This window comes from Drosophila rhopaloa, unplaced genomic scaffold (assembly GCF_018152115.1).
Source record: "Drosophila rhopaloa isolate 14029-0021.01 unplaced genomic scaffold, ASM1815211v1 contig_163, whole genome shotgun sequence".
NCBI classification, from domain to species: Eukaryota; Metazoa; Arthropoda; class Insecta; order Diptera; family Drosophilidae; genus Drosophila; species Drosophila rhopaloa.
In genome coordinates this window covers 15,722,105-15,746,822 of record NW_025335043.1, presented here as the reverse complement: position 1 = coordinate 15,746,822, position 24,718 = coordinate 15,722,105, and the positions used below count along the sequence as shown (strand labels likewise).

The 24,718-nt window shown below is 37.6% G+C and overlaps 1 protein-coding gene across 11 annotated transcripts in view; it reads left to right on the top strand.

The window, feature by feature from the left end:
• LOC108053019 (phosphatase and actin regulator 4) overlaps positions 1–24,718 on the top strand; it is an 82,518-nt gene that overhangs the window by 46,822 nt on the left and 10,978 nt on the right. Inside the window, exons 1-2 of one of the 11 annotated variants that reach the window (XM_044457683.1) lie at positions 1,338–1,738; positions 4,497–6,244. The exons of 8 other annotated variants lie outside the window; for them this stretch is intronic. In XM_044457683.1, the coding sequence (XP_044313618.1) occupies positions 5,359–6,244 (886 nt within the window). In that variant the 5' untranslated portion in view covers positions 1,338–1,738; positions 4,497–5,358. Of the gene's footprint in view, positions 1–1,337; positions 2,242–4,496; positions 6,245–24,718 lie in introns of those variants that run through there. 2 more of the 11 variants (XM_044457682.1, XM_044457684.1) reach the window with 2 other exon arrangements.

Sequence of the window (24,718 nt, the reverse complement as noted above, 5' to 3'; positions counted from 1 at the left end):
TCCAACCACGCTCCATGTTGATTAAATTCATGTTCCCATTGTTTTTCCTCTTTTATTGGAACGGGATGCAGATCCTGGGGACTTAATATGGAAAATGGGGAATATTATTTGGTTTGGTTTATGGTCTCTGCTTTCGGTTGCATGTGCAACAGGCAACACAGCAGCTCAAATAAATGGCCCTGACCATGGCAATTGCATTGACGCACACGAAAACCCCCTTGCTGCATTTTCCATTTTCCTCTGGCTGGCTAGCCGCAAAACTCCTGCCAGATGATTTCAATCAGACTGTGGGCGTGCATTAATGAAGGGGGAAATGGTGAAGGAGCGAAGGAAAATGGTGAGGGAGCGAAGGAAAATCGGGCGAAGGAAGGGGAAAATGGGGAGTGGACAGGACAACAGGCTTTTCGAGCCGGGCCAACAAACATGGCATAAACAAATCACACGCACACACACTCAACGGAAATGGCCAATGAGAGCGGAAAAGAGAAAATGCAGCGAGAGTTGGCAAGAGCTTTTCCTGGCCAAGAGAAAAACCCACAGCTTTCCTGCTCTTGCGAAAATCAGTGATGCGCATTTTGGCTTGGAAATTGGATTTAAAGTTAAGACCACCAATTAGAAAATAATATTTATAATAAATATTATTATACACATTAATAGGATAAATTAAATTTTGAATATTTAAAGAAATAATATTGCAAATTTCTTGATTTTGGATTATGATTACATTACATTTACAATTAGAATTTACAATTACATTTTATAAACAATGTTTCCAGCTTTAAACAATTTTAAAACTTTATTCCAACCTTTAAAATGTAATAAATAAAAAAAAACTTACAAGTTTCGAAACAAAAATTTAAACAATTTCGTGAGAAACTCCTAAACGGAGATAGTAAATTCTTACCATGATTTTGTAAAAGAAAAGTTAGTTTAATCCATTTTTAGAGGGCCTTAAAAATTCTTCGGAATTGCCAAAATGCTTAGGTGGCCCATAAAGTTACATGTGACTGCCAGAATAGTTAGCAAACTTTATCATTTGAATTCAGGCCTTAAAAACATTGTGATTATGCAATTTCACCTAAAGCGACATTATGAAACTTTGTCGCAATGGTTAAATTATGCAGGCGAAAAAGGATTGCAAGGTGTCATTAATAATTGCTTTATGTGGCTACAATGTGGCTAATTGACAGGGCAACGTGGCCGGGACTCGTTTTGGCCAACTAAGAGAGTGTTTCGGCCGGAGGTGGACCCAGCTGGTGGGTTCAACCACCAGGAAAGCTCTCTCTGCGCCGCTTATCAGTGGGTGATGCTGCTCCTCCGGAGGCTCGATGTTGGATGCTCGATGCCCGATGCTCCATTCTCGATTCTCGAAATTCTTGGGTGGTTGGACGACGACTTGTGTGGTTTTGGTCGCTGCTCGTCGCTCGTCGCTTTTCGCGCGGCGCTGCGATGTCATGAAAAACATTTGAACGGCTTCCGTGGGCCATCAGTTTGTTGGCAATTCTCGAGCCCGTCGGAACACAAAAAGATTTTCACACAAAAATATATTCCAAAATTAGAAAACAATTTTGAAAAAACAATCTCAAAAATATTTCGAAAAGCGCCAAAACAAAAGACACTAAAATAAATGCTTATCAATACAAAAGCCAAACAAATAGTGATGTGATACGAGGCGGATAATTGACGCGTCTTTTGAGTTTTTCCCTATTTTCCTTGATAACCTTTCTGTTATTTTTGGGTAATCTTTATGTTCTGCCATTTTCCAATTCTTTTTATGAGCTGTTAAACGTATTTATCGGCGAGTGTTTTTGTGTGTGCGCGAGAAGTTAATTTAAAATTTTGTATGCTTTGGCAATTTATGCGCGCCGTTTTTATGTGCTAAGCGAAGAAATCAACAACCAAATCATAAATAAATATTTTTGGCCGTGAATGAAATTGAAAATTGTGGACATACACAAAAATACGTATAGCGATTTGGGAACTAAGTGGAACCATTCATTTTGAAATTAAACAAAAAGTGCATTGACTTTGGCACGCAGGCAAAAACAGAACACAAAGTCAAGGTGTTATATTGTTAACTCTTGTTATTGTTGGCACTAAATGTTTATGTGCATTTAAATGTGCGTCTGCGAAATGCATTTTATTTGACGAATTTATTCAAAGCGCTAGCGGCTACGATATACTCAACAGCAACATATTAATTATTGCAATTTTTGTGTGTGATTAAAAAAACGTAAAATTGTAAGAATAGATTTAGGGAAATTCTAAATCGAATTTTAAAACAAGCTGATTCTTTTTTATGCAATTTATGTTGCGATGCAAATTTTATTTATTAAAATATTAACAAAGTGGTCCAATAAAAATTCGTTTTATAAACATTCTAGTATCAATATTTTATGTGACATTTAAAGACTACATATTTTACTTGATCATTTTATTAAATTATACCAAACATTAAAGCTAATATTAATTTCTTTATAAGCTAATCGATTAATTGTTTGTTTATTTAATTGCTCAGCTCCTGAAGAGTCAATAAATTAATCTTCTAGCAGTTTAGAATACCAAATGAAAGCCAATAAAGCCAATTACTCTCCCACTGATAAATTAATTGCATAAATTACTACAAATCGAAGTATCTATTGCTTCTCCATTTTCAATTCTAAATGCATCAGCAAATATTCCTCAAACATTTCTTGGCAATAAATTAGCAGAAACAAAACGAATATTTAAGCCGAAATAGAACTGAAACGTGAACAAATATTTGAGAATCAGCTACACACAAACACACACTCTACCAGCCACGCCCATTGGAAATAGCTATTATAAGTTTTATTTGCAACTAAGAAAAGTAAATTACCGAAAATTTCAATTCGATTGAGGCCAAAATAAACAAAACAAAAGGCGGCAGCAGAAACCACTCAATTCACATGAGGATTTCCATAGATGGGAAAAGTTTGGCAATTAGAGTGAGTCGGGTGGATAAGCAGATAGAGGGATAAGATGACAGCAGGCTAAGAGCAAATTGAAGTGGAAAATGGTTGTACACCAACTTTATCATTATCCAGGGTCCGTCCACTCAAATTATAATTTACTGGCCTTAAACCCAACTTTGCAGACTTTCAGTGTGTTGTTTTTTTCGGGGTTTTTTCTAGTGCACTGAGAAATAATTTTGTATATTAATAAACTGTCAGAGTATATTGCTAATCCTTAAAATTCTATTACAAAAAAAAATTATTGAAACAGGCAAATACATAAATTGAAGGATAATAAAATTACAATGATTTAAAAATGTTTTTAATCGTATTTAATACTCTTTAACTTGGTAAAGGTATTTCTATCTAAAACTTTTAAATAGTGACTTTTTTTAATCATATTTATATTTTTAATTGAAATATTTCAACTTAGATGACTTTTTTACATTAATGACATTATTTTCAATAGGGTTTTTTTCACAATTCCATATTTCCTTATTGTTTGAAGGGTTTCTTTTGACAGTGCATATTTTTCGTATTTTTTCCTAACAAGAAAATACGCACCTGAGAGCGAAATTTGACCCGTGTATCTGCAAGATACATAAATAATAATACCCTTGGTCGGCGGAGGCGGACCAGCTGGGTTAACTGAAGCAAATGGCCATCGATATGGATGCCATTTGCTGAAGTATCCTTGAGGGAAAAATGGGGAAAAGCTAAGCAGGCTTATTTGCTGAGCTGCCCCTCCGAATTTTCCACCCCATCCTTCGGGCTTACGTGACTTTTGTGCCATGTGCGAGTGGTCCTACCATAATTCTTCCATTTTCTCCTCGGATCTCGGGGTGCAAGTGAAATTAATGAAGCAGTTCATCCGACACTGAATTGATTGGCTTATTACGCTGGCAACTTGAGTAGAAATAGAAGTAGAAGTAGGAATTGGAATTTCACTTTCATTCATTCGCTGTCGTTTCGCAGACAACAACGATTTTTTTCATTAGCGGGATAAGTGCTGCGATGACAGGACATTTCTTTTGGCTTGCATGCCCCATTTGTCTACGCATTTTCCGCATTTTCCCCAGGGGGAAAAACATATGGAGAGCTTCTCATAATTGAATTCACATCAAACCGCAAATAACATCAAAATTACATTATTTGCTCTGGCCATTTCCCTCTCCGTTTTTGTGTCCCGGCTCTTAATTGCGAAACATTTCCGATATTTCAGTCACGTTCGAGTGCTATCAATATGCCACGTCAATGCCTCAATATTCGGCATCAATGGCAACTTTTTTGCCAGCCTGCCTCAACATTTCAGCTGCCATGCCATTAATTTTTGGTTTTCCTTTTTTCAAACACACATTTACATAATACCACAAAGTTTGTTTAGGGGTGGATAAACCTCCCGAGTCATTTGTTTGATTAGCAATTTCGATGGGCGTGACAGAAACACTCAGAAGTCGAGTAAAAAGTAAAAGGAAAAGCGAAGATTTCCCATAATCTATAGTATTATTCGAACATATTTTACAGAAAAGCAGAAACAGAAAAAGAAACTGAAACGGCAATTACTAAAGTCAAAATATTGTGTTTCCTGAATTAAACTCAAACTACAATAAAAATACTACGATTTTAAAAATCCATATAATTAAACGGTTAACAAAAGCATCAAATTAAAGTCGACTACACGGGTCTGTTGTTCTTTACAAAGGAGAAAACTACACTATATACGTCTATACACAAATATATACATATATATATATATATATATCAAGAGGCTTTCAAAACTAACATTTAATGTGAACGTATTTTAAACCAATAAACCTATAAGCAACGTATATGTAAAGGCTTCAAATTGAATCAAATGTGACAAAAGCGAATTAAACATTTAGCCAACTGCTCAACCAAGTCAACTAAGTAAATATTTGTTAATTACAAAAGCCAAAAACCAACAAAGACAGCAACACTATACAAATTAAAGCAAACAAAGTTACAAAACGCCGCAATTGAAAGCTTCCATTTTAAAACAGAGAAATATATGTACGAAACTCATTGAATATTTAAATATATGAATTTATGCAACATATATATATATATACGAACCTATAAAATATAAATAAAAAAGTTACTATTTTCTATAAATATATAAACTATATTTACGTGTTGGAGACAAAACAATATTTTAAATGACAAATAAAATCAATTGAGAACAATAAAAGAGCAAACTACCAAACTTTGAACAGAAATAAGAAAGGAAAACTATATTTGAAATAATAACCTAATTGAAATAAATCAAATGCTGCAATAAAAAATACATAAAATATTAACTAAAGTCAAAATCGCACAAAAAAAAAAGGAGAAAGTTTAAAAAAATCACCCCACTTTGGTCACACAAATGCTGCAATATCAGCAACCGCAACAGCAACAACAACAGCAGCAGCAGCAACAGCTACTGCAACAGGAGCAACACCAGCAACTGCAACAGCAGCAGCAACATCAGCAACTACTGCAGCAACAGCTGCCGCAGCAGCGACGGCAAACCTACAAGGAGTACTTGCAGCAACATCAGCAGCAGAAGCAACAGCTGCAGCAACAGCAACCCCTGCGGATATTCCGCGTCCACTACATCCGGCTGAACTCCAAGGACGGAGTGCCGTCCATCAACCAGCAGGTTAATGGCTATCCCAATGGATCCCCCAATGGCGCCAAAATGAAGACCATTGCACCGAATATTCGCCGACGGCGGCGGTGCGACAAGCACCATTTGGAGTTGTACTGCAATGAGACTACAACGCCACCGACAAGTGTCCCCAGCAGCAGTTCCAGTAATCAGTTGAAGCCCGGGGGGCTGAGGATTCGGGAATGCATCACCGCCCCCAGCACGGCGGCCAGTTCGCCGGTGGACGAGCACATGTGCATCCCGGCCCCGCCCATCACTCCGCCGCCCGCCTTCCTCACCGAGGGCTACAAGCGGTCCAGCACCTCGGTCTCCACGTCGGCGTTGCCCAGTGCCACCAGTAGCCAGGAGACCCAGACCCATGGTCAGAGTCACACCCACAACCACGGACGGAGCCAGAACCAGAGCCAAAACCTGAACCTGAACCAGAACCTCAACCAGAGCCATCTGCAGAGCCTGAAACCGAACCTGATGCGCCAACAGAAGCCATTTCCCGTAGTTGCCAAGCCACTGGGTCCGCAGAAGCCCAGGACAACGGCCACCATTGCGGTCACGTTGAACAGCGGCTCAAACAAGCCACGTGCCACGGTCAAGAGGAGTTTAGGTGAGCACCCCCTCCCCCTCCCGAAAAAACACTCGCAGAAAATAGGAAAAGTCTACTAAATGTTGTATTTTGATACAACAAAATATATAAATAAATATAGAAAAACTATTAACTTCTTTGCTCTAAGATAGAAAACACTACTAAATGGCAAATACAAAAATTATATAGATTTTGTTTTTGTTTTTTTTTTTTATTGTTGAACACGCCACGAAAGGATATACCTTGTCTTCGTGTAATGTCAAATTATTTCTAAAGATTCAAAAAAAAAAAAAAAAAAAAGGGTATCAGGTGCTTTATTTTTGAAAAAAAAAAATGAAATGAATATGTTTTAATAAGAAAACTATTAACTCTTGCTATTTTCCTCAGTAATAATAATAATAAACCACAAAAACCCTTAAATCCAGAGGTATTTATGATTAAACATCCTCTTTTTAGCCTAAATGCAATTTATATTTGCTAGTGATTCCATAGGTGTCTCATATCCCTCCTAAAAACTGTTTATCCTGAATTTTCTCTCTGCTTTCGCTGTTCAACGTAAGGATCGTCTTCAATTCCCAAACCTACTCAACGTCTGCGATGAAATATTTGCTTGGACATTGCAGCGTTTTATGGCGGCGGTAATAAAGTGTGCTATATGTGAAAGTGGGCGGAGTGGCGAAGTGTGGGTGTGCTTGGGAATGATGGGCGTGGTCGGCCATAAAGAGGAACCACCGAATTGCAGCTGTGTCCATCGGACGGAATAAATTCCAGGGTCCGAAAGTGGGTGGCTTTGTGGGCGGCGGGGCGATTAGGCTTAAGCCTGCAACTTTATTGAAAACTTTTATGGCCAACAGAAGCTCTGCACTTTTTGTGTCAATTTTGTCGGGGGACAAAGAGCTTAAAGTGTCGATCAGAGCGCTGCATTTGATAGTTTATGGAGTGTCCTTAAAGCGGCTTTAAAACTTTAGTTTGTAAATAATTTTATTTAATAGTTAAGAGGTGTTAAATGTGGAAATTAAAATATTTTATGCAAGAAGTTTTTGAGCTTGAGAGAATTAAAAGAAAAAGTTAATTGGGTTTAATTTTTAAAGATAATTTGGAGTGGATTCAAAATTATTAAGTGTATTTTATATGATAGTAATTTAATTTAATGTTTCATTAATCAGACAGACAACCACATTAATTAATGTGAAAATTAAAAAATTTTAGTTAAAAAGTTTTGAGCTTGGGTTAATTTTGTAAGGCTACTTTGGAGGGGCTTAAAAATGATTTAGTATATTAAATAGTAACATAATTTAATCTTTCGATAGGCAGGCAGACAACCACATTAATTAAATGTAATTACCATCTGAAAAAAAGTCTCTTCGCTCAACCTCATTAACTCCCTTTACACACAGAAATCTGCTGCCCTTAAATTTATTGCCAATCAACGATTGCCGAGGCAAACATTAACTGCCACTTGTCCCTCATCGCATATATTTGCCTGATTCTGCGTGTAACGAACCCCATTATTGCCAGACTGTTTCAGCCGAGTGTGTTTGTGGGTCTGTGGCTCCCTTTTCGAATGATACTCAATAAGGCCATTGAGGCCGATATGCAAATGTTGAACTTCTGCTTTTGCGGGCGAGGCGGCACAAGAAAGTGTCAATAAAAATAAGTTTCAATGCAATTGCCGCCTGCGAGGAGAAATTTCTCTCCCTCGAATTTGATTGCATTTGCTGGCAGCCAAGGATTGCATATTGAGCCGGGCAAAGTTGCCTGAGGCGAGATGAGAAACGAGAAGTGTATATTGTGTAGGTGCTCCGCAGTGTCTGCCAAATGCCATTCCCCTTTCATTTTCCGAGAATTGTCGCTTTGAGTTTGATCGATTTGTGTGCACAATTTGCTCATAATAAAAATTGTATGCTTCGTGTATATTCCAGAAATTCATTTTCTGTGCCCTGGGAAACTAACTTTTGTGATTAGAAATATAATCTAAAAATATTTTCTTAGTAGGAAAGTAGATAATTTAGTATGTATGTTAGCTTTTTATGTTGCCTTTCTAAAGATTTAAAAAAATATGTTTTAAAAACATATGATTTCCTACATAATTTAGTGTACCTACAAAATTCTCTAAAATTAATATGTAGTAATGATTAAAAAAATATTTGATTTTAAAGTTATACATTTTTGTTGCTCAGTTTAATAACAAAATTTCAAAGGTTTAGTACATTAGTACCTAACGTTTTTATTGCAAGAATTTAGAAATACGAATTATGGATAAAGTTTATACTTGATTTTTGAGTAAATTAATACAAAGATTAAATAGTTATTTACGATTTTGATAAGGTAATTCCCATATTAATCCTTTTTTGTTAGACAAAGGACATTGTGAGTATAAAAGATAACTAAACCAAGCTGCTTAATTCCTAGTTTCCCCATCCAATTTTCCTCAGTGCTCTCATATCTTTTGCTGTGCAAATTCCAGGCATGAGTTAGATCATTTCTGTTTGCCCAATGAATTGCATAAGGCCATTTGGAAATTGTGCTTCGCAGCCTTGTGCCAACACGTGTGTGCTGGCAATTACCAGACTTTGGCATGAGTTTGCCAAATTTTCGTGCTCTTGTGCTCGTAAGATGCTGCCACAAAATCTAATTCCGCAGAGCAGGGCTTTCATAATGGATGGGGTGGAAAATGGAAAACGGCAAACGAGAAAATCTATGCCACAGGCGACCAGTGAAAGCAGCTCTCCTTCACCTGCATGTTATGAAATATTCAATCAAAATAAACAATTTTCAAGCCATAAATCCGACTTGCAGTCAAGGTTCTAGTTTTGTTCCTGCCGTTTGCTCCCATTCAGTCACTCAGTCAATCCGGTTAGTCCATATCTAAGGCATTCATTACATTATTAAAATATTTCGATTTTGCATTCAACTAACGAACTATTTGCGCCAGGGCCGGAAAAAGTCTGGTTGGTTTTCCAATGACAGGGGGTCAGAAAAGTCTGGGAAGGCAAGTTTGTTGCATGGGCGAAAACTTTTGCAATTTTCTAGCATAGAAAGGATGGTGCAAGATTTAAATGGAGGGGAGGTGAAGGCGGGCGGCAAATAAAGGGACGAAGTTACGGGGAAAATTCATGAGCTCAAAGAAAATGTCGTTCACAATTTCAAGCTTTTTCTGATAAATCACAACTTATTTTCTGAAATTTCTGAGAAAAAAAAATTTAACTCCAATTCATCCTTTCAAATCATTTTTCTGGAAACCTTTTACACAACGTAATTTAAACTAGGAAAGGAATGTTTTTAGTCAATAAAAAATTTAATGAAAATTTAATATACAAATTTTTGCAGGAAATGCAATAAACCAAAAACCAATAGGGGAGGTTAAAAATACTTAATCAGACCTACTTAATAAAACCATTATGACCATTGAAAATTAATTATACAGAATTCTTTTAGTAAATATTTCAATTGTCCAACCATTTGCACAGCCAACATTAAAATGTTCCAGCAATTTAGCCAATTATGTTGCCTTTTAAACGCTTACAAAAAGCAAATTTCAATTCCATTCACTACAAGTATCGACCCTTGAAACATTCTATTTAATGAATTTTCACACCATTAATAGGGCAAAAGTTTCGCTTTAGAATTGAGTGACCAGCCAAGTTTGCAAGTCGAAATTAATTGGCAATTAATTGAAAGTTGTCCAACTTTTGGGAACTTGGAAGAGGCGGAATTTCCGACCTCATGTAGTTGAGGTCCTTGAAGAAATTGCAGCCTGCAAAAGTTCTCGAGGCGATTGCTAATGTGGCCTGCAACTTTTTGGCCCGAATGGGGAAAACTTTCGCATTATCCTGCGAGCATTACGTAAAAGGGAGCGAGTTAATAATTAAATGCATAAGTGCGAGCTGCCTTTTAATATTTTCACTCTTATTTCTCGGGCCTTGGCGCGTTATAATCCGCAAACATTAATGCAGAGTCATCAGGAGATGGGAAATGGGTTGGGGCATGAATGGGATGGGTGGCAAGCAGGAGCTTTTAATTGAATGCGTGACTTGTTGAAACTTTTTGTGATTTGGCCCGAAACGAGGTGACGATTTGTGGGTGGCCAGCTAAGCTGCTTGGTTGACAGTTTCTGGTCTGATTTGACTGGCTGTCTCGTCTGGCTCCAATATAAACCGATTAAATGAGGCATCAAGTGTGCTTTGTGGCCAAGAGGAGAGCTTTTAATGAAAATAAGCAGATATTGTGGAGCTTGCAGCGATTAAATTAATTGTCCCGGTTAACATTTAATTGCATAATTGCGAGTCGGGGTAATTTTAAGGCTTTATTAAATTAAATTCGCTTAACTAACTGTTGAATCTTCTTCTCTTTATTTTCAGGTGAGTTCGGCATGGAAAAACCAAACTAAATCTGTGGGTAAACTTGAAAAATCTTTACTTTTTTATGTGTACTTTTTATAATCAATCAAAAAGTGTCGGAAACTGCTATCAATTCGAACTGCGGCGTGGTAATCAATTATATGTCACGACAAAGTGAGGACAACTACTCTTTCGGTAGCTCTATTCTTTCCGCTTAACGAGAAAATGAAAAACTGCCAGCTTTCCCCTCTTCTTCTCACTGAGATATAAACAAGAAAATGCAGAAAATGTCAAGCGAAAGTAATCCAATAACATTGTTGGATGGCAGCGAAGTAAGCTTATTTATGATTTGCTGCATTTCGCAGTGGGCGAAGCTATTTCATGTGGAATATCTGCTGCAAACACTGAAACTATTTGCTAAACAATTTCAATGGAAATTACTTTCTGACCGGCGCAAAAAGAAAACAAACAAATGCAAAATGTTGCATACTTATTTGGGGCAGCATTTAAATTGTAATTTTTTGGTTTTCGTTTTTTGTTTTGGAATACTACACAGAAGGAAATGGAATTGATTTGGGAAATAAGTAAATATAATAGCTAGTCCATTTTAAGGCCTACAAAAGAATTGAATACAATTCTTAATTATACTGATTATACTCCATAAATTAAAGTGTGATAATGTTTGCTATATAAAAATGTTAGTTAACCCTACATTTCCTTTGTGTTAGGAAATTATATTGCATTTTATTTAAATAAAATTCAAAATAGCAAACTTGATAAATATTAATCTTAAAATTTAACATGTCAAAACATTGAATAATAGCTTTAAAATTGCAATATATGGTTGCAGACCCTTTCTTTATGTTCACTCCCATTTTTTACATAACAGTTTTTGTGTTTGGCTTTTGGCCAATTACAAGCCGAAACAAAAAAATGCATTCAAAATGGGTTTGTTTGCTGCATTCCGCAAAATATGTAATTAAAAAGCAGTTTGGGGTTCGGTGAAAGCGGGGGCAACTTTCACGCACTTTCCAATGCGGCACGTGGGCGCAGTGAGGCGTGAGAGTGTGCGTGTGTTTATCAGCTCCTGCCGCGTCCTTGCACACCACAAAAAAAGGAGCGAAAGGGACGGGAAATGGCCGCAAAGATAAACGGGGGGAAAGTGGGGGAAAAACTGAAGGCGGGGAAAAAGAGATGCGAGAATCAACATCCGGCGCAGGAAAACTGAGCCAGCAGCAAGTGGCAAGTGCAAGGTCAACTTTGTTGAAGGACAACCGCCTGCCATCATCAGCAGTCCACGCCCCCTTTTCAGCCCCCAACCGCCCCCTGTTTTTCACCCCCTTTTCCTCCCCCTTTCCGCCCCCTTTTTCCGCAAACACAAAGCGCAATTGTCGCGTTCTGGTTTCGTGGATTTTCCGTATTCGCTGTTTGTATTGTTGTTTGCCTTTCCATATGTGGTTGTGTGTGGAGAAAGTGTGTGTTAGGTGGTGAAAGTGTGTGTGTGTGTGTTAGGTGGTGAAAGAGTGTGTGTGTGTGTGTGTTTGGCATGTGCCCGTGCGGTTGTGTTTACTATTCTCTCGGCTGTGACGTTTCATTTCGTTTCGTTTAACGTTTTGCGGTTTTTTTAGCGCACACTTGACGCTTAATTTCAGTTGGCCAATCCAAGGATGTTTTTATTTGCAATTTCGGTTAATGAAACATAAATATTAAACATTGCTTGGCTGAAAGGCGCCATGAAAAAGTTGTTCAGATTTGATTAAATAAATGTTTTTTTGTGGTTTCTCTAAGAAACTTCTGCCAGTTAATTAATAAATATATTTAGCTATGTTCTTCAAAACTTAAATCTAGTTTGGTTTGTACATGTTTTCTCACCTTTTCACTTGTTTAAACTTTAAGATGTTTAAGATAACTTCTACATTTACCAATTTACTGTCTATCGTGGACTCCTCGCACATTTGTTGAACTTAAGATTTAAAATTTATTCCTTAAAGAAGTGAAAACAAAAGATCCCAAGGCTGCAACAAGTGTGCAAACAATCGAGCAAACGAACCGCACTGACGACCTTGCCATCTTCCACTAATTCTCCTCGCATTTATCAATGTTGGCCCCCCATTTCTGCCCCCCGCATAATTTCTATGCCACATAATTCAAATTTTTTGCTCCTGTTGCTGCCAGGCTTGTTAAATAATTCAATGCTAATCTTTAAATTAAAATCAACTCCCGACCATTACGAACAGACGAGCCAAAATGTGTTTGCACTTGCCACCCCGCCAAAAATGGAGGATGAAAAAAGCGAACCTTCTATATAAATAAAATGAAATAAAATTCTCCTATTAGCTGGGCTTTGTTGTTCCTTTTGTTGCACATGCCAGGGAAAATTTTATTTACTAACGTTGAACGAAGGTTTTCCACGCTCCACTGCAATTTTGTTGATGCTGTCTGTGTTTTTCGCTCTTGCATAAAATTTAGCAGAGGCTCCCCGAAAAACAAAATGCGGGAGGAAAATTCATGAGGCGAGGTTGTTTTGGGCCTTTTCCCCGCACCGCACTTTTCCTTGATTTTTCAGCACATGCCTTCAACAATTTGCGTTGAAAATTTGCAAAATGTTTGCCCTGTGTGTGTGTTATGTAACGCTGGGTAAAGTTTGCCCACTCACTTAAATAGATGCCAGAGAATCATATCCTGGCTGCGAATAATGTGCAGGATACCCCCGTGTCAAACTAATGCCTGAAGTGTCACAGAATGTGGGCGTGGCGAAAATTAAAAATTCAAATGAAAATGTGCTGCGGAGGAAAGGGGTGGGGGTGGAAAAAAATAAGGAAAAGCAGAAAGGAAACCCCGTTGAAGTGGGTGGAAGCAAACAAATTAAGGACTTCCTTGCTGAAGAATTTCCTCCACTCCTGATGACTTGGCACTACACAGAATTTCCTCTTTCTCGTCCTGCTTTCTGTAATTTATTTTAATGCAAACGCCTTTACTGGACTCTGTTTGGTTTGGCTTTAGAGATGCTCGATTTGAAATCATAAGGTGTCACGGTATATTATATATTTGCTTTAGAATAAATATGATTAAAATTAAATGTTGTTTAAATCAACAACTAAGGATTTGCAAGTTGAACATAATTGTTTCGCTTCGAGAAATTTGCAATAATTATGGCTATTTGAATTATATGCAATATATTAATGTATATAAAATATATACTGTCTGCTAGAAAAGGATTGTTTTAAAGTGTCTTTCGCACATCTCTAGTCAAAATTGTAATTTCCTGCCACTCAATTCCGACTTCCTTCAGACTTACTCTAGGTTTTCCTTTTCGCTAGCTTGTTTTGTGTGGCCCAACAATTTCAAGTTGGGTCCACTTTAGTATTGTCCTTTTTCCTCCTCTGCTTTTTTAGAGCCACTTCAAAGTTGTCCAAAGGGTTTTGTGTGTAAGCCGCTTAAGAAAGAACAACAAGTGAAATAAATATTGGTAAATAACAAAGAGAATATGTTACTTATTTCGCAGAAGGAAAAGTTCAAGAGGAACTAGCTGAAGTCGAGTTTCACGTTTTGACTTTGACAAAGGAGGGAAAAGCCCAGGGAAAATCAGGGCGGCAGTGCGGGAAAAGATGAAAAGCGGGCGGAGAGACCATAAAATTTATTGCTCACCTTGGACACGTGGGCGTAGCTCAACTTTAATTAACCCTTTCGCTTTTGCCATCCCCCCAAAAACACGGGGATACAAAAGGAAGCCCAAGGATAGGATAGGCCTTTAGATAAAAATATAAAAAAATAAAATAAAAAGCATAGCGCAGGAAAACCTTTTACAGATTTCGTTTATCTTTTTTCGGTTTTTCAGTGGCTTTTTAGTCGTGGTTTTGCGGCTTCACTCTCTTGTTGCATAATATTCACTTTCTTTGTGCGTTTTTGCACTGAGGGAAAATGGATTACACAATTGGAATGTAAATAAAGCACTGTCTATTAACTATAAATGTTTGCTTTTATTGTTTAATAATCTGGTAAAATTACTTTCAATCATCAGAAATATCTTAAGGATGTGTTTAATCCTCTAAACTATTATTCAATTAAAATATGATATTAGAAATTTTGAGTAAAACATTTTGTGATGTATTAAATCTGCTGAAATATTGAATTCAAGTGCTTAATTTGTACAGGACCTTTCTCCCCGTTGCCAAGGACGAGTCCTGTCCGTTGCCAAGGTCGAAGTAAGCCGCAATAAAATGCAATGGCCTCGCTTTTTTGCATTTGCGGCTTTGATTTTGGGCTGTCCTTGATCTTGATGGGGGGTCACGGGAAAAGCGAGGACCCTGACTATCTGGCTTTTCAAATTTTTTGTGCTGCCGCTGTTGGCTGTCATCATTATCATCCGGACCCACATCAGGACAGGACCACACACATCTGTCCCGCTCGTTCGCTTTTATATGACTAATGACTGTCAAGCGTTGACTTTTGGCCGGAAAGTTGCTCCTCATCGGTGGTTAACTAACCACTCATCATCATCCTTGTCCGGACTTTCCCTCTACCGAATTTCCTTTTGATTTATGGTAATTTACGTCATGCATGTGCTGCCATCAGTGGAAAGTATCTCGAACAAACTAATTACATAAATCCAGAGAAGAGCCAGCATCTCGGTGTCCTGAGGTTATCAAGTAATTAAGCTGTTATCAAACTTGGTCCAGAGCAAATTCTCGGAATTCAATTAGCCAGGTGAAGAGTGTGTGTAGTCCTTCCTACTCAGGTATTATTTCTTTTTCCATTTGATTGATTGTGTCTTGATTACACTTTGCTTAACTGTGCAAAGGTTTTCCATCACGTCATTGTAATTTACTCCGAGTGGCGATAAGAACACATTAGCCTGCCAGATTATGTTGTGATTGCGTGATCAAGGTGCTTGGTATATGGCCAGGAAAATTGCTTTATTTCTTGAATGGATGGGAAATGCGTGCGACGAATTGAATTGGAATTACTTAACATGGTTGCTCTGGAAATTAATTCGTGATGGGAAATTATTGAGATAAAAATATGCAAATAATTTATACCTAATTTAATAAAGCGTCATATTAATCTCTTTCTATTTCCCGAATATTTTCCACTTGATATTTTCCCAAAGAAAAATAGAATTTCAAAATTACACTGTCAATTTCCTGAAATCTTCTAAAATTTAATAGCTATTTTTGTGTAGTTTCCCAATAGCCACTTTTACAAAATTTATTTATCTCGCAATCGCTGTCGAATTCCAATCAAATTAATTTTCCCCGATTTATTTACCAATCAGAATTTACTTTGGCTCACTGAAGATAAATCTCAAATCCCAATTGATGTCTGTGGGACGCATTTCCGCACATTTGCAGCGTCAGCTAACAAAATACAGATTAGGTCAAAAGCGGGGGAAATTGTGGGTGGGAAAAGCGGGGAAATGGTGGAAACGGTGGACGTCATCAAGCGAGATGACGCCCCGCCATCAGTCAGCCAAGGAAAACAAACAAACCGAGCGGGACAAACAAATTTCCAGCCGTTGTCCGCACATGCTAAAGCTAATGCTAATGATGATGATGATGATGGTTCATCTGATGAAGATAAAGATAATGATGAGGATGCTGTGGCGAGGCAGAGAAATGTCCAAAAACCAAAAAAAAAAAGAAGAAGGAGGGGGAGTGGGAAAAAGAAAAACTATTTTCCTGACCTTCACCCAATCGCTGGCGCTGAGTTTTTCGGCATTTTTTGTTTTATACTTTTTGAGTGACGCGGAATTTTAATGAACTTCACCTTCGGCAAGGCGAAATGTGTTGGCAATTTGTTGCAGTCTTTACATGTTAATGAACTGTATACGAGTGTTTCTCTCTCTTGTATATCTATATGGTTTATTTCGGGATGAGCACTCTCTTATTTATATTTATAACATGTTAATTTTGTTGCCGACTTAATGAATATTATAATTGCGGGGATGTGCATGTGACACATTGACTCATTGAGCGGGAATTTATTTGGCGATTCGTGATTCATTTCGGTGAAAATCCTAGCCAGAAACAAAATTCTTTGACGCCATTGAAAAAATGTTGTCTCTCTTCGCGGACTATTTTCTTTTTATATTTTTTCGATGTTGTCTCTTTAATGTGCGAACATAATTCATATGTTTTATTTCGCTGGCTTAAATTCTGAGCAGCTAGAATAAATATTTTGTTGCGATTTTCCTACGCATAACGACTCTAAATAAATAAGCAAAAGTGGGGGAAATATAAAAATATTCAAGTAAAAATATATGGGTAAAGGCGCGAATGTTTTACTATTGAATATATACATATATTCTTTAGATATGTTAACGTATGAAATCGAGCTAAATAAATCTCTCAAAAAAAAAATAATGCAAAGATTCCACGCAGCTTAAAAAAGTTTATTTTGGATGTTGTGGATTTGAAAAAAAAATACATAAATTGGGTCCAGAATTTTACTGTGAATTCTTTTTATAGAATTCTATATTAAACTTAGGGATAAGATGAAGAGGGATTGGATTTTCCTTTCTAGATACAAGATTATGTAATATTTTTTTGTTAAACCAATCTTTAAAGTGTTTTCTTGGTTGTGAAGAGGGAAATTAATACTTCTAATGAACTCTGGTGATCAACAATTGTCCCTTCCTAAACATATAACAATCAATCATATTTCGTGGGTCTTCATTAATTTCTCGATGGCATCAGCTGATGACAATTCGGATGCCAAATACTCCTTGAGTTACATAAGACAAAGCCTTTTTGTATTTCCACTTCTGCCATCAATCATGGCAGTCAGCAGCTTGCCCTAGAGAATTGGAAATCCTTGGGCTGCCCGGGGCTTAAATTTATGTTTATTACTTTCACTTTCACGAAGCGCCGCCCGAAGAAATGGCAGTAAATTATTTCTTTTTAATTATGTCGTTTTGGCCGAAAATTCCGCTCAAGCTCTTGTCAACAGATTTCTTTTTCGCCACGTCCCGCCGAAAAAAGAAAAGCAGCAGCAGGGAAAACAAAACAAACAAGAAATCATCATCATAATGGTGACCTTGCAGGCATCCGCTGCTGTTTTTGGCCAACAGTGATGGCTAATTTATTGCAAGCCTCTAACGCCTGCCTCTAAAATGTTTTATTCGGGGCACTTCCGCTGTCAATTAAAGCAATTTACTGCCCAAGATGCCACGATATCGTCTGCGGGGCAAGCCATCGCCATCCTATGCATAATTCAAGCCGTAAATGCTGAAACTAATTGCTCTGCGACAGGCGCAACACATGGCGTATGATTAATGTGCCCAACAGGACGCTTATCATTTCGTTTTTTTCTCCTAATATAAATAAAAGGGAAGCAGCTCCTTGTGTGACCTTCAGCTATTGATTGAAGGCAACGCCCTTAACCATGCCACAAACATTGGATGTGGAAACAAAGTGACAGGAAATCTTGCCATAAGAGAAATTCCTCGAAAAACTTGTTACCGGAAAACAGCAAAACGGAAAACTGTGAAACTTAATGAAATAACGTACAGAAATTGATGAAATACGTAGAAACAAAGCTAATATGCTGGGGAAGCTTGTCTAAAACAATTTTATCCAAGCAATTTGTCTGCTCAATTTCGATAAGGACTCGGGGTAAAATAGATACAGTTGAACCACAATATGTGAGAAGTGTAGGGGTTTGACAGAGTTTTAGTTATAAATGGACAACTTTAGAACTTTAATTTATACTTCAACTCTTTCACTTTAAGTTCTTTAAATAATCTTGAAGTATAACAAAACTATTTCTCTATACTATATGTTTGTCTGCCATCCTTTTTCCTGTGCATGTTATACAAAATCCTGACTGTAGAAAATATCTCCCGACCCAGTTTGTCCTTCCTAGCGCAGAACGTAATCATAATTCGGAGTATGTGTTAAACATAACAAAAAATAGCTGAAAGCACGTACGAAACACAAACACAGTGGGAAAACTCATATCGGTGAGTTTTCCGAAAAGGGAAAATGAGGCGAAATGGAGACACATACATCGCTGGGCGCTTTTCCTGGCCGTTCTAAGCGTTTTTCCCTGCAGCAGCTGAGGCTGTGTTATTTTGTTGTTCCAGCAATTGGGTGTGAAAAGCTTTTGGGGCTGTTTGTCTACGGAGTGGGTTTGAGTTTTAGTCCGCAAATATGGCCCACGGCCAGGGAAACTCGTTTGGCAGTGTTAAAGTGACGTTTACTGTTACTCAAATCGCACCACGTGTTCTGTAACCTCGAAAAAGCAGCCCTAGGACCTCCAAACACCACCCAAAAACCCCTCCAAACCTTTTGCCAAAAATGCCAAAAAAGTCTTAGGCATTTAAGCCCTTGGGCTGCCTTTGCCAGCTCGTTAATGTGACTAGTGTGCCAGGTTTTCTTGTCTTTTTCCCTTACAAAGCATCAGCCGTTTAGAAGCTTTCATTAAATTTAAACCCAAGAACTGACTATTGAGTGCAACGAGTGGCAGACACCAGAAAATGTGGATGTGAATTGGTTGCCCCAGACAACAAATCCAATTTGATGAGTTGCCTCCTCAACTCTGCCATATTTTTCTTCACTTCTTCTTTTGCGGGCTTGTTAAGTCTAGAACTTTTCTTTGATAGAAGTTTTCCTGAAGTGGAGGTGGTCGACCTATGACAGGTGATTGTGTCGAGTTGAGTGTGTAATCCCGGTTATTTGCTTGATAAATCTGGGAAAACCTCTTAGGGTTCGGTCGCAGATGTGCTTGATAAATGAGTTAAATTTAAATGTTGTCACTTTGACAAGCGACAAGTTGATTTACTATTTGGGTAGAGAGAAAAAATGGTAAATCATTTAGAGAAAAATAACGTTTTGTAACAGATACTTGGTGAATAATGATATATAATATATATATATCAAACAAATTCACCTGTCATTTTATTATGGTCATAAACAGCAATACAATTTCGAAAAATACGGAGAAATCAAACAAATATATATATATAATCAAAGTAAAGCATTTTTATTATTCCCTAGTAACAACCTTATTTTTGGGCGAGGAAAAACGGCATAATTTATCAAAGAAAATCACTTAATTGAGTTTGGCCCACTCTTGACAAGCGAGTGTCAAATATTCTTCAGCTGAGACGCAAATGATGATGATCGTTAGACATTAAGACTTAATGACAGTTGACGCTCGCTGCAGTTCAGTTCCATATCCTATATCCCATTTTCTTTGATTTGGCCCCATAGAACTTGTCTCTGGTGTTTTTTGTTTTATGGTGTCAAGAAATTAATGTCGCATTGTCCCTCTTAAATTCCTACATATTTTGTGTTTTTCAATCTGCTATATGCTGTGACGGTCCACATATATTTGGGCTATATAACGCAACAGATTTATGAGGCAGCAGCAACAAAATTTAGCTGCTACTTTCTTAATTCGATAGATGAAATCAGCACTCAGTTATGCAGGAGGAGAAAATAAATATAAATACAGTGTGTAAAAATGAAAACAAATGAGCGTTGGAGAGGCCAGAGTCTAGAGAGTATTAAATAAAATTCATTTAAAAGGTCGGACATTGGTAGGCGCGTAAATCTCTCTCTTTTTGCCTGATTTATGGGCGGGCGAAGAAATTGTTGCATATCGTAAAAAAACGAGGCTGGCAACAAAACGAGAAAAGCATAAATAACATTTAATTTTTCTTGAACTCGGAAACGACCCGGGCCAAAGGAAAAAAAAAAAGAAAAAGGTAAAAGGCGAGGAAAAGCCTCCTGAAAGTTGATGAAAAACCGTTTCGACAGCCCAGCCCGCATAAGAATTGGTTGCAGAGAACAAAATAATGCCATAAAAATAAAAATCAACAACGTGCGAGTCGTCGAAGTCGGGGTGGAAAAAAAAAAGTTATGCCAAAGTTGGCGAACCGAGTTCGAAACTGCAAATGGGGAAAGGTCGGCGGCAACTTGAACTGCGGTTTTCCAACATAATCAAAGACTACAACAAGTGCGGGGAAAAACCGGAAACTTTACGAGCCGCACACTCGACACATGGACAGGCGCCCCCTTTTTCCACACGTAATGCCACGCCCACTTTTCCACCGCCCACACACAGAGAAACACGCGCCAGTGCGGTGTAAATTTTATAGATGCGCCCAGAAAAGTAGGCAACGCCAAATGGCATATAGCGGCGGCGAAAGCGGAGAAAGTGTGGGCGAAAAAACACAGAATTCCAATTAGAGATTGGGCTGGGCATAGGAAAAGTCCCATCGAAAAGCGGCCATTGCATTTAATTGGAATATACCAACTGACTTTGGTTTGCATTTGCACAAAACTTAACTTTTAATTGGAAATTTTTGAGTCTGGCCATAGTTTAATGCCAGCAAATTGTGAAAATTGATAGTCATTATCGCTTTGGCTTGAAATTCCCATAATATATTAAATGCAAACTGATTTTCTTTCTCATTTATGTAGCCATGCTTTCCATTTAAATATGATAATTTGAAATGTGAAAACTAGGGAAAATATTAAAGTTTTGCCGTAGTTTAATGCTAATAAATTATGGAAATTGTTTACCTCCCAAACTTTATTTTAGGCAGTTCTTTGTTTACCATTTATAGCAAGAAATTGTAAAACCAAACGAATCCAACAAGAATTTAAATACACACAACTTGAGTTTTATATTTAAACGAATTTGTCTAATGAAAATAAATAGATTCTGCTGTTTCTTAGCATCCTCTAAAGTCGATAGCATTTTGTCGGATTCCATCCACTTGAATTGACCATCAATCGTCACCCCGAATTTGATTTTTCTCGCCACCCAAAAGAATTTTTCATTGCGATGACAAATCTTTGGCGAGGAAATTTCGTTAATGGGGAAGCAAATAAAAAATAAAGAAAATGTTTTCGCTTGGTCGAAAAATGCGAGAGGACTCGTGGTTATGTTTTTGTGGCATTCGACCTTCACCTTTGTGTACATTTCAATGGGAGGAATTCGGTGAGGCTGAGTGGGCGGTGGTGCAAAGTGAGATACTCAAAAACATTATTCAACTTAAACGTTACATCTCGTCCCGCTGCGTTTGCCATTTGGCTTATAACAATTGCCGGGGTAAACTTAATTTATTTTAAATCGCCTTTTAATTTGGCGCTGCTGCACATTGTTTTGTTTACTTTGGATCGTAAAACTTTTAATTGTTTCGCCCAGGTATTTGTGCTCCGTGCGCCTGCCTTTCAGCCTGCTGTTTGATGTGTTTATTTTTGCATTAACCTGTTAAATGCCAAACGCATTTCAATCTCGGCCAGCGAATTGTGGGCCAATGTGTCGTCGACGGCGGCGGGGTGTTAATGCCGCCTGCGGTATGCTCGCTATTTCTTTTTTTATTCGTGAGCTGAATATTGAAAGTAAACTCCGCGAACGAAAGGCCAAAGGTCACAGATACTTTCGGCAGTCTGCTTTGGCTGAGTGCCCCCAATTTACACGACAGCTAATGGAAGTCTGTGTACAAATATATGGCTGCGAGAAGCAACAGCTTAGCTAAGGTGAAAGGGCATGAAACCCCAATTTCGTATAGTTTATTTGCTACACTTCACAATTTCACCGAGAAACGTCCCAGGAAAAACCCCTTTTGGCAGTCTGATGCTTTACATTCAATAAAATTTGCCATTGTCAAGTGCACTTGTTCGAGTGGAAAATGTTTTTCGCTTCGACAAACACAAAAAGCTGTGAAAAGACGAATGACAAATAGAAAAATGGGAATTGCGACGAGTTAACAGGGAAAAGAGCACTTGCAGAATAGTTTTACATGTCAAAAGTACAAATTTGATAGGGGAATTCCCCAGGAAAGGGTAAAAAATTTTGAAAAATTAAATAAATTATATAAGAGAGGTGTTTTCTATGTTATACCAAAGGAAGTAAGATAGGTTTATATCATCATAAATATTTAACTTTTGGTTAAAACTTAATTAATACCCTTTACCTGATAAATTATTCAATTATTTTTTTAGATCCCAAAATTCTTATTTAAAAAACCTTATGGGCAAACTATTTAAAATAGTTTTTTTTACTCCAGATAATATCTGTAGACATTCTCTTTCAAATATTTAAATCTCTTATTATTCCACTTGTTTTTCTTATTGAACTAACGAGAGCAAGGTGGGTGCATTAATTAAATTTAATGAATTGTGACAGGGTGCTGATTTAATGCCTGCACAGCCGCTGCAAATTGGGCGGGGGTGCGAGATTCTTGTAATTGCCAAGTCGCTCGTCGTTCGTCGTGCAGCGTGTCGTATACGTGATGTAGTTTTGTAATTTCTAGCAGATTTTTGGAGGCCAAGATGCAGTTATTTTTTGGGCGGGGGGAAAGCGGAGCTGGTGTGGCGTATAAATTTCAACCAGGGTTAAAGTCAAATGCACGTGTTGTTGCCTGATATCCACACTCGCCCCCCTTCTTAACCCCCAAATGGGGCTGCTGCTCATGGACACATGGCGTATGAGTAATGTAATTTCGTTGTGACGTCAAGCTTTCCCTGGGCCTGTCAATCTCTAAGGAAAGCCCACATATCTCTGCCCCCCATCCAAACATTCCGACTCACATGTTCTCGCTTATTCCCCAAATGTCCTCAAACTCTCGGCTGCCATGCAAAAACTGAAAATGAGCTATGAAAATTTGTTGCCTGCGGCTCTTTTGCAGCATTCCCAAGGCTACTTCCTCACTTTCCTCCCCTTTCGCCACCGCAAATACACAATGCTCATTGCTTATTTATCAAATATCCACACATTGCCTGCAGTTACAGTGGGCCCTCGACTCCCATTCCCAACTCGCAACCCCCACCTCGTTGATTTGTTGAAAGGGAAAAAAATGCTTTTTGTCACACCGAAACTAAAGGGAATAATCTAACGATTTGTGTAATTTATCAATTCCATTTAGGTAATCCTTAGCTTTGAAAAAGTTATGAATTATTTAAAGTAAAGCAAAAACTATTGTATATTTCACATTTTATTATTTATTTATTTATTTATTACCTTTTCTGATTTATTTACTACGCTTTAAAGTAACTTTATTTTAGCTTTGGTGTTTAAAAATCATTTATTAAGTATTTTAACAAAGCACTTGGGAATTATTAGCATACAACAATTTTTATTATTTATAAGATGTTTACCCCAATGGTTTTATGATTAGAAACCTTAAAACTGAAAAAAATATTTTGTTAAAAGATAGAAATTTTTATTTTTGGATACAATGTTATGTAATATTATAAATGTTATACTTAAGTTATTAATTTCTCGCAGTGTTGCTGCTCTCATGCGATTGTGTGGGTGGCCGCGCAATTAGTTGGCGGCTGCATAACGAATTGTTCACCGCCGCATTTCCCCCTCGCATTCGATTTTCACGGACTGAGGGCTGAATTATAAATAAATCTCCGCATTACGTTTAACATGAATCCAAATCCCGCGTGACGTCACAGTGTCGCCCACACAAAAATAAACTTTGTTGTTGCGTGCGAGGAAATCATATTGTGGCAGGCAAACTTTAATTGACTTGAATGGGGGGAGCTCTTTGAAATGTTTTCGAGCATATCACATTTGACATCATTTTTGAATAATTAATTCTCCAACTGAATAATGTAAGCGAAATGTTAACTTGTCTGAAATTAAGCCAACACTTTATGCATTAAATACCTTCAAAAAGGGAGAATCTGCTTTCCGCTCACTTGTAATTGCAGACTTGGGATAATTGATTAGAGTTTGTTGGTAAGTGTTGGGTGAAAGGGGCGGAGAGAAGGCGATAATGATTTTGGCCATGTTTGTGTTTGGCCGCATCGTGTTTCTCTGTGTGTGTTTGCTAATTAGAGGCCAAACTTTCTGCTTAATTAATGTCATTAGTGTGCACATTGTTCCTCGGGCTGAGAGACAGAGAGATCTGTGATAAGGGGAAAATATTCGGATGGAAGTGGAACTAGAGAACGAGGGAAAAGCGGGCAGGAAAACTTTACTTGATGACTTTCCCCAAATGATTACAGGGGACAGATGCGGACTTAAAGGTCCCTGCACTGTAAAAATAAATTTACATTATAAGAAGTATATTTAGCAAAATTATTAGGAAAGTATTTTAAATAGAATAAAGTTTCAAAAAGGCTAATAAAGAAGCCAACAATAATATTAAAATAAATCAAATAGTTTACAAATTCAAAATGCTCTATAA